General features: G+C 61.3%; 4 protein-coding genes across 5 annotated transcripts; 2 read left to right on the forward strand and 2 right to left on the reverse strand.

The window, feature by feature from the left end:
* Positions 1-66: 66 nt before the first annotated feature.
* crf2_1 (putative glycosidase crf2) lies at positions 67-1881 on the reverse strand. 2 transcript variants are annotated; one of them, XM_062775713.1, is made up of 8 exons: positions 1635-1881; positions 1463-1594; positions 1346-1411; positions 1219-1278; positions 955-1157; positions 747-844; positions 442-703; positions 67-390 (listed from the first exon to the last, which is right to left on the reverse strand). In XM_062775713.1, the coding sequence occupies exons 1-8, from the start codon at positions 1819-1821 to the stop codon at positions 259-261; spliced, it is 1140 nt and encodes a 379-aa protein (XP_062631697.1). In that variant the 5' UTR covers positions 1822-1881; the 3' UTR covers positions 67-258. The 2 variants fall into 2 exon arrangements, with proteins under 2 accessions (XP_062631697.1, XP_062631698.1); XM_062775714.1 differs by having other exon boundaries at positions 1346-1594.
* A 1224-nt stretch (positions 1882-3105) lies between these two features.
* Positions 3106-4362, forward strand: LOC62_07G009167 (uncharacterized protein; the record flags this gene model as incomplete). Its single annotated transcript, XM_062775715.1, has 4 exons — positions 3106-3460; positions 3495-3998; positions 4034-4132; positions 4169-4362. 4 exons carry the CDS (start codon positions 3106-3108, stop codon positions 4360-4362), a joined length of 1152 nt encoding a protein of 383 aa, XP_062631699.1.
* A 3802-nt stretch (positions 4363-8164) lies between these two features.
* Positions 8165-10594, forward strand: Plekhg2 (Pleckstrin y domain-containing family G member 2; the record flags this gene model as incomplete). The annotated part of the gene is made up of 1 exon (XM_062775716.1): positions 8165-10594. The coding sequence occupies one exon, from the start codon at positions 8165-8167 to the stop codon at positions 10592-10594; it is 2430 nt and encodes an 809-aa protein (XP_062631700.1).
* Positions 10595-10849: 255 nt separating this feature from the next.
* Positions 10850-11836, reverse strand: SPAPB24D3.06c_1 (UPF0613 protein; the record flags this gene model as incomplete). Its single annotated transcript, XM_062775717.1, has 2 exons — positions 10850-11531; positions 11619-11836. The coding sequence occupies 2 exons, from the start codon at positions 11834-11836 to the stop codon at positions 10850-10852; spliced, it is 900 nt and encodes a 299-aa protein (XP_062631701.1).
* Between the last annotated feature and the right edge of the window lie 521 nt (positions 11837-12357).

Genomic DNA, 12357 nt, shown 5'->3' on the forward strand with positions numbered 1-12357 from the left:
GTAAAGTCGCGATCTCGCTCGTCATTTCACTCGCGACGACGACAACGTGCAGCAACAAGAATGAATGCGAAATAAGGATGCGTGAAACAAGACGACTACAAACATACGATGGACGGACTGCGCGCAGTGACTCGCGCGAGCAAGGCAAGGCAAGGAATCTGGCACGACGCACGCCGGCCATGTGTCACACTAGCCGGGGTGGAGATTCGGGCATCGTATCATCAACAACACGGCGAGCAACTCGTCGCTGCTGCGCAACTAGAACAACGACCACGTCAGGGCTGGAATGATGGCCGCGGCTGCCGTCATGCCGATCAAGCTTATCGAGGCGGAGAGCGCACCGGGCGCGCCGCTGCCAAGCACTGTCGAGTGGTTTGTTGTCGTGACCATCTGTGTGTCGTCAGTCAGCGGCGAAGAGCCTCAGGCCACTCGGCCACTTACAGGCGTGTCGCTCGTGTCGTTACCAGTGTACGAGTAACCGACCGTGTCGGGGAGGACGGTGCTGTCCGTGTTGTCGACGCCCTCGTCGGCACAGCTGATGCTTACCGACTTGAACGTGTTCCAGAAGTAGCCGTTGGCGACGTAGTCGGGGTCGTTCCAGTCGATCAGACCACCGGCCCACTCAATCGTGCCCTTGGCAGACGTGGGCAGACCGGCCGGCCAGATTGAAATCTGGATACGCGAGGGGGTAGAGGGGTACTTGCTGCAGGGGTCAGGGGGTGGGCGCCAAGCATCCCAGTACTCACTACTGGGTACCGTCCAGTGACAGGGTACTGGCCTTGGTGACGGTACGGAGGACCTTGCCATTCACAGCCCACTGGAGCTGGTCCTGCTGCCAGTTGAGCTGGGACGTTAGCCGCTGCCCGCGCGTCGGCTGCCCGCTGCTGCCACGCGACGTCGGCGTCACGTTGCACGTTGCAGGTCCGCCCCGCTGCTCCCTGCCCCACCACTCACCGTATACGTGTTCATCTCAGTGAACGTGTTGCCGGAAAAGTTGTGGGTGGCACCCTTGTTGTCGGTGTAGTTGACGACACCGAGGAAGAAGTAGTTGCTCTGAACCTGGTTTGTCGGCGTCGACGCAAACTCGATATCAATCTCGTCCTTGACATCCGACATGGTGATGGCGGCCGAGACGACACCGGCCCACTTTGACGCCTCTGGTTCGGGTCAGCGCGGCACCGCGCGGCGGCGCGTCACGGTGTCTGCTCCTCAACGCACGCATCGTAAAGTCAATCTGGCCATAGTGAATGTAGCGGGTCGAAGAGAGAAGGGTACCGCCTGGTGTGGTTAGTGCTACCCTGCACCCTTGCTTGCACCCTGCGTTCCACCACCTTGCGTTACTCACCACTCTGGGTCAAAGTAAGGCGCTGACCGTTGCCGTTGGGGTCGGCAACAAGGGTGCCCTTTTCCACTGCGATGTGAGCATGTGGGACGACTACGGCGGGATGTCCGCGGCACTCACAGACCCAGTCCCACTTTGAGGCGTTACCATTATACTGGGTCGCATTGAGCAGAACGCGGCTGAGGTCGTTGAAATCCGTCGTGTACGACTTGCACACGGGGTTGGGCTTGCACGATGTGGGCTGGTTCGAGCCTGACAATGAGCATGATGTTTGCAGGCCTCTGCTACCCACTGAAAGGCTGGCAGCCTCCGAGACAGAACTGGCCGGTACCGCAGAAGCCGTATTCGGAACAGCAGGGGGCCGTGGTCGGGCAGTGCACAGTAGAGTTACAGGTGATGCCTTGAGCGAAAGCGGCGAGCGGTGCGCTGGCGAGGCCGACGAGCAGCGCTGCGGCGGCGGCGACAGAGAAGCGGCGCATGAGTGAACGAGTGTGGGTAAAGTGAGCGTGAGTGTCCTAGAAGGGGAACGAGTAGTAGTGAAGATGGAGAAGTGGCAGTGAGATGAGGAGACCTCGTTGCATGCTTTGCTTTTGGCAGCAGCATGCAGCAGCAGCAGCAGCAGCACGACCTTTGGTCGGCGGCCAAGCCGGTGCGCACCGCATTGTTACCTTTGTCCCTCCCTCCGGGCCCTCCCTCCCCATAGGCCATTCTACGCGCGGTTAGGCCAGGCGCGTTAGTTGGCTGTTCCAACGAAGCAAGCGGGCAAAGGTTAGAAAGGAAAGGACAAAGCGTAGAGTGTGTCAGGAGTAGACTGCAGGAGTGGGTTGGCCGGTTTTGAGCCACCAACTAATCCCACCCCGCGCCCCGGCTGCTCTGGCGCTTCCCGCTCATTGTCACGGGCCACTTGGGGGCGTGCTGCGGGGCTCGGGCGCGTGGCTTGTGGGCTCGGGCCGTACTGTGGCGACGACTGTGGCGACGGGGGGATGGGGTGGGTGGCCACTGCTGCATGGGTGGTGCGTGTGTACCGGAGGCATGCAGCAGCGGGCTGCGGGCCAGCTGTGATGCAAAGGCAAGTAGATGATGGGGTGGATGCGAATGCAAAGTGACGACGTTGAATGGCACTTGCTTGGCAGTGTGCGGGTCAAGAAGTCAGGCACGTCCAAAGGGTTTTCCTATAGATTGGACCGGCATGGCTGCGCTCTTCTTCTTCTTCTTCTTCTCTCTCCCTCTCCATCATCCAACTCTCCCCATTTCCTTGTCACCCTGCACGACGCCAGCCACTGACCGAGCTGGATCCAGCCTTGCCCCACTGACACTGACTGACCCGGCCGTGCTAGTCGCCGTCGTCGCTCCACAGCGACTCCACCTCACCCCACCACCGTCGGAAATCGCTGCGGAGCGCGTCGTCGCGGTGGTCTACCAGTGACGTCAAGCGACAACAACAACCCTCACCCTCACTTCACATGCAGCCTGCGCGCACACGTCGCACCCACATCCCGCGTCCAACGTCCAACGCCCAACGTCCAGCGGAACGAACGATCACAAACAAGGCCCAGCCCAGAACAATGTGACCCGTCGCCAACGTCGTCGACGACGACGAAAGGCGACGCGACGATGCACACACGGCACCTGCCCTCGCCCTTGGCAGCCTACGCGTCGTCGCGTCGTCGCCCACCATGCCCACTACGTGTCCTCGACCAAGTATAAATCGTCTTGAACGCCGCCGCCGACGACTGCCACCCCAGCCAGACCACACTAGATAGATGCCTCCAGACGCGGGAACCCGCACCACCACACTCAAAGCCAAGGGCGGTGGCACCCCGCTCCGGCTTGACACGAAAGCCAACGCCAAACAGTCGCTCCCGAAGCAGATCAACCCCACGACTGTCCACTTCACCAACGACGATGGCAAGCGGATAACGTGGCATTCGCGCCGTGCCCGAAAAGGACGGTACTCGAACAAGCGCTATCATGTTACAAATCAGCACGGGCACACCCACACGCTCTTTCTGCGCCTTCACCACGAGGAGCAGGTGCTCAAGGCGCACATATGGGGTGATGTGACGTTCTGGGTCGCATTCACGTTCACATGGGGCAGTATACTCTGGGTGGTCAATGGTGGGCAGGAGAACCGACAACGCTGACAAGTCAGGATTCCTCGAGTGGCTGCCATACATCTATCCGTCGCTCGATCGCAAGGGTATCGCGAATGCCGGTTCGTGGACTGCATTCGCAGGCGGACTGGTTTTCGTCATTGGCGCCTACTTGATGGTTGTCGAGGCGTTGTCTCGAGGACGCGAGACAAACTTTGGCACGGCGATCAAGCGCGTCCTCACGCACAGCTCGACCAGCGTCCCCTCGACACCTCACTCGTCGACCTCATCAGAAGCGGAGAACGGCGGAAATGACGACGACAGCGAGCGCTTCCCTTGGCCAGAACAGGACCATCCGGGCTTTGTGTGGTGGGCCAAGCCACGCTGGCACGACATCGGCTACGACGCTGTAAGTTGCCACATCCCGTCATGTACTCACACCCAGGGCATGATGCAGTTTGCAGCCTCGACCATCTTCTGGATCGCTACCGTCGTCGGCATTCCGGGAGTCGTCACGGGAAAGAAGCTTGCGATTAGGGATGTCTTCTTCTGGACCCCGCAGGGTAGGTCCAATCGCCTCGAGTACCGCTGATCCTAGTCATCGGCGGCGTCGGGTTCATCCTCTGTGCCTTGTTGCTCATGCTCGAGGTGCAGCACAAAAGGTGGATCCCCAGGCCGCTTGACATTGGTTGGCAAAGTAAGTCGCCTCTAAGCTATACTGCCTGACAGTCAGTCGCCTTTTGGAATTTCATCGGCGGCGTCGGCTTCACATTGTGCGGCGCGCTGGGGTATGCCTACTCGCACCACAAGGTCGCGTACCAGTCCGAGCTGGCGACGTTTTGGGCAAGTTGGGCCTTCTTGATCGCCAGTGTTCTGCAGCTGTACGAGGCTCTCTGGCGCGATCCGCCGACGGAGAGACTACCATGATTGGTGTGGCGCGGATCACACAAGCGGGGATTCGACGTGTAGTAGTCACATTCCTCTGCAATGGCGACCGGCACGTTCCTACCAGGCGGCGGCGGCGGCGCGGAGTCTGGGCACGGCGTTGCCTGTACATCCGTCAGCCGTCCCGGGGGCATGCTGCCCATTACTGGCTAGATCTGTTGCGAGGGGATCTGCATGCGGTAGTCAAGACGGAATCTTGAGTCTGGAAACTGGGATTCTTATCTGTGTGCTGGGGTTTACAGTTGGGGCTCCTCGACGGGGTGACTATCCTGTGGGTTCGGACTAGCCTCACCCCGTCGACCCCAGCCAGCCTAGCGACACCCGTCCCGATGCTCCGAACGACACTACACGACAACCCAAGCTTAAGCCCGCGCCGGCCGCCATGGCGCTGGCACAGGTCGCGGGTTGACGACAGCACCACGTGCGGCCCGACCAGTGTTTCGACGTACGACGACACAGGTGGCGACGTTCAGCGTATGTAATGCGGTAGGTACCATGGAATGTTTTGTACCACCAGCCATATGATGTGAGCGACTGTCCATTCGTCAGAAGTGTGCCTCGGCACTGCGCACACAAGAGGCCCCGCTGCACATGTACACGGCTGCCCGGGGGTGCTTGGAGACGGATGTGGGTGTGTGAGATTGTTGTGGGGTGTTGTCAACAGCCGGGCGCGCCGAGGCATGCATCGTCGCTACGGCTACCCACCCCCCAACGCTCGCTCGCTCCCTCGCTCGCCGCGACCTCGGAGTTAATATCACAACCCGCTAGACCAAGCCTTGCCCCTTTGGTTACAACAGCCGTCGTTGCGACGTAATGCCTTGACGAAACGTTCATTGTCCACCAGGTCCACGTTCCGGGCGTGGAATCTGAATGACTCGGTGGGCATGACGCGAGAAGCTTGACGAGGAGGGCAATGTACGACGAGCAGCTGATGCAAAGGACGACGGCACACACGGCTGCTGATGCAATAGGCCCAGCCAGCCGGCCAGCTGATCTCACGAAAGCACTGCCTTCACGGGTCCTACGCGTATGCATTTGTGCTTGCTCGTCTGAGCAGCGCGCAGCGACTTTGGGCCATCCAATCCGATCCGGGACGGGCTGCCAAGGAATCACAGGAGCAAGGGGGTGTGGGCGGTGGGCAGTGCAGTGCAGTTAGGCTGTTGCTGCGTGTGCTGGCGTGCGCATACAGGAGCGGCCCCACCCACCCACCCATACACCCACGCACGCGAGCCCGCGAGCCTGCAGCTTGCAGCCCGCGAGAGCCCGTCGTTTCGTCTGCGTGTTTGAGGTTGAGAGCGCTGCTCCCGACATTACGGCGATCCTGAATTCTGAAATCATGCCAGTGCAAGACGAGCCTGGTTTGTTTGCACGGGCGCACTGGCGTGCTTGCTTGCTTTGGCTCTGCTCTGCTCTGCGCTGGTCACTCGCTCGCTCGCTCTCTCGGAGGTTTCGGTCGATCGCAGGACGCACGGAGCGAGCGAACTCACGAACGAACGAGCCAGCATGCAGCTAGCTCGCGGAGAAGGTACAAGCCGCATGCCGGTGCGCGGCATGGAGGAGCACAAGGTGCATTTGCTTTGTGTTGGCACTAGCTTATGGAGCTGCTGAAATGACGACTCCAGAGGAACGGCTTGTGTTGCTGGGTTGCAGCAGGTCGGTCGCAGCAGTGGGTGGGTGAGCAGAGAGAAACAAGCCCTCAGGGCAGACGTTGCGACATGACAGCATCGTCATGAGCCCCTACCTACTGCTTGGTGGGGTTGTCTCGGTCGTCGTCGAGGTGGGCATCGGATTACTGATGCTGCGGTATGATGTAGCCACTGGAGCGAGCGAGCACCACCACCACGACGGCTACCAGCACGATGCATGGGTTCCAGTAGGCCCACTCCCACTCCCATGGGCTACACCACCACCACCACGACCTTGCATCTACACTCTCATCTGCTCGCAAGCACATCCAACCCTCATCTCGCCATCAAGGTCCGCCTTTGAACCTGTCACATACCCGCCGGGTGATCTTTTCGGTTGCCCATCTGCGACGTTCCTGATACTCTCGCTGGCTGTCGTTCCAAAATCTCTTGGGCCCAAGCCGATCGCAAGAGAGCAGGCAGTGTACGCACACGCACGGCACACCCCCTTGCCGTTCCCCTAGCCACACACACCAGGTTAATCACCGCACTTGCTGGTTGCCACCTAAGCGATCCATTCCCGCAAGCAAAGGCCAACTCCCGCAGCATCCCATTCACACCTGCATTGCATTCTTGCATCGTCTCTTCGCCCTAACGCCAAGGCAAGCAGCGTTGTCTGGGCAGCCCGCTCGCTCGCTCTCTCGCCTTTAAGGTGGAGCAAAGGTAAACATTGATCCTGACGACACTCGGGGTCCAAGTTTCCGAAACGGGTACCCTTTCATTGTCGCAGCCATCTCTGGCAAGCAGGCAGCCTCTGACGTGTGAGTAGCCACCATCCTGGCGCAAAAGACACACGCACACACACTCTCAGGCCCGGCTGGGTTGGTGCAAACAGAGTGCTGTGTGCGTGTGCACAACCCACATTTACATGCTTATCACGACGACCTCAGCATCTCATCAACACAGGGTGGTGGCAGCAATAGCTCGTGCAGCAGGAGCATCACCAGCGAGCACGTTTGTGTCACACCTCGCCGCCGCTGCCTAGGGCTGCGTCTCAGGTCCGCCACCATTATTGCGCCTTGCCATTCCATTCCCTGTAAGCTTTCACGCCGCTTGCCCTCCTCGCCTCGCTCCCTCCCCTCCCCTTGTGGCCTCCTGTCGCTGATACTCAACCCCCAAGATACTCCTTTCCCGTCTGTTTCCAAGCTTGCGTCGGTCAGTCTTTTCTGGTACCCACCTACCCAACTCTTTGGCTCGGCCTGTAACGGTGGCTGCGGGCAGCAATGGCAACCGCTGCCGCGACCGACCCTCATCTCGACCCCGGCGAACCCGGGCGGCGGCACCAGGGCTCTACCCAGTCTCTTGGGCCCCCAATAGAGCTCTCAACTACTTGTCCATCTCTCTCTAGCCCATCAGACGACGCGAGGCAAAAGCCCACGCCTCTCAGTATCCCCCAGCACACCGCCGACCGCCCACTCTTCTCTGCCTATCCTATTCAGCACGAGTCCACCGCCGCCTCCGCCGCTCCAGCCACCGCCGCCACCGCGCTTCCCCCCGCCCCAGCGGCGACGACAGCTTCTCCCGACTCGTACGCGTTCTCGACATGGCCAAGACGCCGGCCAGACAAGAACGGCAGTAAGACCGCCATGAAGCGCCGCTCGCGGTCTCCGCCGCCGCCCCTCCCCGACACCACCGCGACGTGGACGATGAACGTCGCCCGCCGGCACTCTATCGCTACGCCCTCGCCAACAAAGCAGTCGCGCTCGTCGGCAGCCGCGCACTCGCCCTCGCGAGGTCGCACTCACCACCACCACCACCAGCGCAGGGCGTCGCTCTCCTCTGGCGAGTTTGATGTGACGCGATGGCGGGCACAGGGCGACTCTGCCCACAACCTTTACACCGCGCCCTACCCAGAACAACACCACACTCCCGAGTCTGACACAGACTGCGTTCCCGTTCCGCCGCGGAGGTCAAGCTTGGCCCACCACGAGTCCGTCATCCTCGGCCTGTCGTCATTGTCCTTGTCGACAAGCAAGGACGCAACGACGGATGGTCTGACAAAGACCATCATCTACGAGAGCGATCACCACCTTCCTCCCGACACTGACCACCACCCCCACCACCCCCACCACCCTCACCACCTGCCGCCCGCAGACAGCATGCTGCTCATGACGGCGGGCGACGCCGCATCCTTCATCTCGGACCCGTCCCAGTTCTCTCCCTCGGCCACGTCCAAATCGCTCCCATCGACAAAGACGTCACTGTCCCGCAGCGCACGGAGCGGCAGGGAAGGGTCTGGTGACATTGACGTTGACCTCGCCTCAGGGCAGCAGTCAAAGGTTCAGCTCGACAAGCGCCGCATGATCCTTCTGGAAATCGTCGAAACAGAAGTCACCTATGTTCGGGACCTCCGTGCACTTGTGCACATCTATCTGCCCCAGCTCGCGGCCCTCCCGCACGTCTCTGAACGCATCCACCAGCTCATTGTTCGCAATACGGCCGAGCTTCTCGACTTCCACATTGGCCTCGTCGGCCACATGGTTGACATTCTCAAGTTCTCGGGCTTGAGCTACGAATCGTCGGATGCACACACGATCGACACGGTGACCAAAGGACTGGCGGATCTATTTGTTTCCGAAGGGACCAGCTTTGCGCTCTACAACGACTATTGCGCGGGATCGACGGCAGCCGCGGCTTTGGTACGCACCATTGCCCACAGAAGCGACTACGAGGCCTTCGAGAAACGATGCCAGATCATCTCGTCGTCGGCCCCACACGCAACCCTCCTCGACATCCTCACCAACCAGCAGTCGACCCCACTCGGCTCGCGCCTGCGCTTCAGAGACATCCTCATCACTCCAGTCCAGCGAGTGTGTCGATACCCTCTGTTGCTCGCATCGTTGCTCGCCGATGTGAATCGGGATCAACCGATGAGCGACGTGGTCGCAGCAGTGGAGGCCGCACAGGTTTCAATGCGAGCAGTCGCCGAGAATGCTGATGATGCTCGCCGACGGAAGGAGGCAGAGCTCAAGACGGCAACAGTGGCGGAGCGAATTGAAACACACCCAGTTCTCACGCGCAATTTCCTGGGTCGCCTGGGAACCTGTCGTCTAATTGGCGCACTCGACGTTCTCTACCACCACAGCGCCGACTCCAAGGTGCGCTATCTCGCCGCATTCCTGTACCGTGGGTACATTATTCTGGCAAAGGTCCAAAAGGCCAGGGGCACCTTTGAGCCAAAGCATTATCTCCCACTCGAAGTTTTCGAGTTGGCCGATATCAAGAAGGGTGAGAATATTCCCAGGGCTTCGGCGCTGACGTCAGGCATTCTCCCGCACACTATTCGCATGTCCGCCCGCGACCATCACTTTGATCTGGCCGCGTCTTGTGAAACCGAAAAGGACGTGTGGATGGCCGAGATGACGGCGGCTAGGAACGAGAGCACAGTGCCACCATTCGAGCTTCCATCGAGTGTGGCGCTTTACAGCGTCCGGTCCCGTCACTCGTCAACAGTCATTGCCGAGCGCCCACCACAGCTCCCGCCCGTTATTAAGCGGCATACAGTGTTTGGCTTGGAGGAGCTGTCGATTGTGGAGCCGGCGACGCCAGAGGATTCGTGCTTTGCCAGCCCCGAGGCTATCGAGCCAGAGCGACCACAGACACCCCCCGGATACCACCGCTTACAGAGTGGCCAGGTCCTCCTACGCCGCACCTCCATGTCTCAGCGCCTTCTCATCGACCGCGCGCTCATCGACGTCATGTCCGAGACGCTCTCAACGACCCGCAGCAGGGTTATGGCACAGTCCATCCCGGACGCTCCCCCACTCCGCCGCCAACGCAGCATTGCGTCACTGGCCGACCTCGTCTCTTCGCCTGAACTCAGAAGCGTGTTGCTGCCCAACAGGACACGGTCACGCTCAGCTGTGCGTGCCAGCCGCCTCATCGTTGGCGACGGTGGCATCGCCGTACATGTCGACGGTGAAGCAGACCTCTCCCGCAACAACTCGTTCGCCTCCCTCACCGATGCCCCGCCCAAGCGCCACTCATCCGTGTCCCTCCGCCGTGGGGTCGAGGCCATGACGCCGAGCCGCGTGGTGCTCCACCGCAAGAGCACCTCGCTGTCGTCGGGCCGCCCAGTGTTCACCCTCAACCGCGCGTCGTCGCTCCCATCGTCTCCCGCCGTCGAAGCCAAGGTGATTCGAGACGACGGCTCTGACCGCGCGCCAGCCGACGCCGAGCGAACCGAGACGCTCGAGACGCTCGACGACGACGACAAGACCGACGCCAAGAGCGACGGCGACTTTGTAATTGTTCCAGATAACCTACCTGAACCCGCACCACAACACACGCCAAAGCGGGCTAGCACTCTCAAGAGATCCCTATCATTCTTTGCTCGCAAGGGGCTCACGCCGCTCGACACGGTCGAGCTGCCACAAGACTTTGGTCCTCGTTCGGCCGGGTCCAGCGGTGGCAGCCCGCACCTCACGGTGGCGAGCGCGCCCTCTACGCCTTTCGGCTCGCCTCAACCTCTCAAGCGCCGCCGCAGTGTGCGCCTTTTTGGTCAACTTCGGGGCTTCACTCCAATCTAGTAATGATCACACACCGATTCCTGTACCCATTGCCACCTCTAGTCAACACATCAAGCGCTTAATTTGTTAGTATCATCATGTGCCAGTAGGGTACCTCATTGCATGTGCATTGTTCGTCTGCGAGAGGAGCCCGGGGAGCGCGGGGGTAGAGAGCGGTCCGGTCGGGCAGTACTTGATCAATCACGGGTACCTGGGAGCCCTCGTACACTACTCATACCGACGCGACGACATTCCGCCTCTTGGCCCGGCACATTCCTACTTGAAGGTCTTACCGAGCCATGCGACGACCGCCGCGGCGAGGTCGATCTGGTGGGCCGGGTCCTCAACGGCATGGTTTGCGCCCTTGACGACGTGCGTGTCGAGCTTGCCGTGCGACGCCTTGACCCAGCGGGCGATGTGGGCGTCGATGTCGGGGACGTGCGAGTACTCGTCCTTCTCGGAATACAGCGCGAGGGCCGGCGCGCTGAGCTTGCCAAAGCTCTGGTCGAGGGGGTGGACGTGGATTCCGTCCGCCGTGTCGGGAATGTCGGAGGAGAAGTAGTCGTCGTCGCCTCGCGGGGACAGCAAGCTGACGGCACGGTACGCCGTCAGCCGCAGCCCGTGGGCGTCAAACGCATAGTCGAGCACCGTGTCACCCTTGCCCTCGGCGAGCAGCTTCTCGGCGAGCGGCAGCTGGTCGAACCACGGCTTGGTGTCGTCCTGCAGGATGAAGTGCTCCCGGTCCGATACGGGCGCCTGCATGATGCCCCCGTCGGCGTCGGCGCGCCGCGTGAGGTAGTGCAGCACGTCCTGGCTGCCGGTGCTGTGGCCCATCACCACCACGGTCTTCGCGCCCTGCTTGCGCAGGTGGGTCACGAGCGCGCCGAGCTCCGCGACGTCGACGTCGAGCGAGGAGCGGCCAAAGTTTTCGTACGCCGACGACCAGTGGGTCTGGACGCTGAGCACGAGCGAGCGTCAGCGAGCGAGCGCGAGGGAGGGTTAACAGGGGCACAGGTGACAGCCCCAGCCGCCCACACAGACTCACAGCTTCCACCCAATCTTCTCGAGCTCAGCGCTAAGCTTGGGCGTGTACGGCACCCCGCCAAGCCCGTTCGACAGCCCGCCGATAAACACGACCGCCTTGGGCGAGTCGAGCGCGCCGGAGACAAAGTACGGGTAGGTGCGGTACGGCGAGTCCTGGGCGGCGTAGAAGCCCAGCTGGCCCGCGAGGAGGGTGTTGGTCGGCGGCGCGGGGGTTGCCATGGTCGTCGTGTCGTGGGTTGCGGAATGGGGTGTCGAGACGTACAATACGTCGAGAGGTGAGTGAGTGAGTGGGTGACTCGAGTTGGGCGCCGTTCGTGGTGGACGGAGCGGCGACTGATGTCGTGAGGAGGTGTGACGCCATCGAGCGGATACCGGGCCGACATCACGTGCGCGTGGACGGAGTCGTGAGACTACATGCAGACCATGATACTGCAACGACTGCCCGCCTCACACGTATGCATTGCTCTGTGAGGTCTGTGTATAGCTGATCGTGCCGAGGCCGCCGCGGCGTGTGTCCCTCCGCAGCTCCGTCGCCGCCGCCCGACCCAGCCACAGTGGCACCGACACCCTCGCGCATCTCGCCAGGCGTGTCGCCATCGATCGACCGGCGTCTTCACCTCCTCCTCACCTGTACCCCCCTCCTCGTCTGTCCTCCTCCCACTCCACTACAATGGCGACCTCCGACCTCCTCCTCTGGCCGTCAGACACAGAAGCAAGAGTCCACGTCCACCACCCTGTCT

Source organism: Vanrija pseudolonga, chromosome 7 (genome assembly GCF_020906515.1).
Source record: "Vanrija pseudolonga chromosome 7, complete sequence".
NCBI classification, from domain to species: Eukaryota; Fungi; Basidiomycota; class Tremellomycetes; order Trichosporonales; family Trichosporonaceae; genus Vanrija; species Vanrija pseudolonga.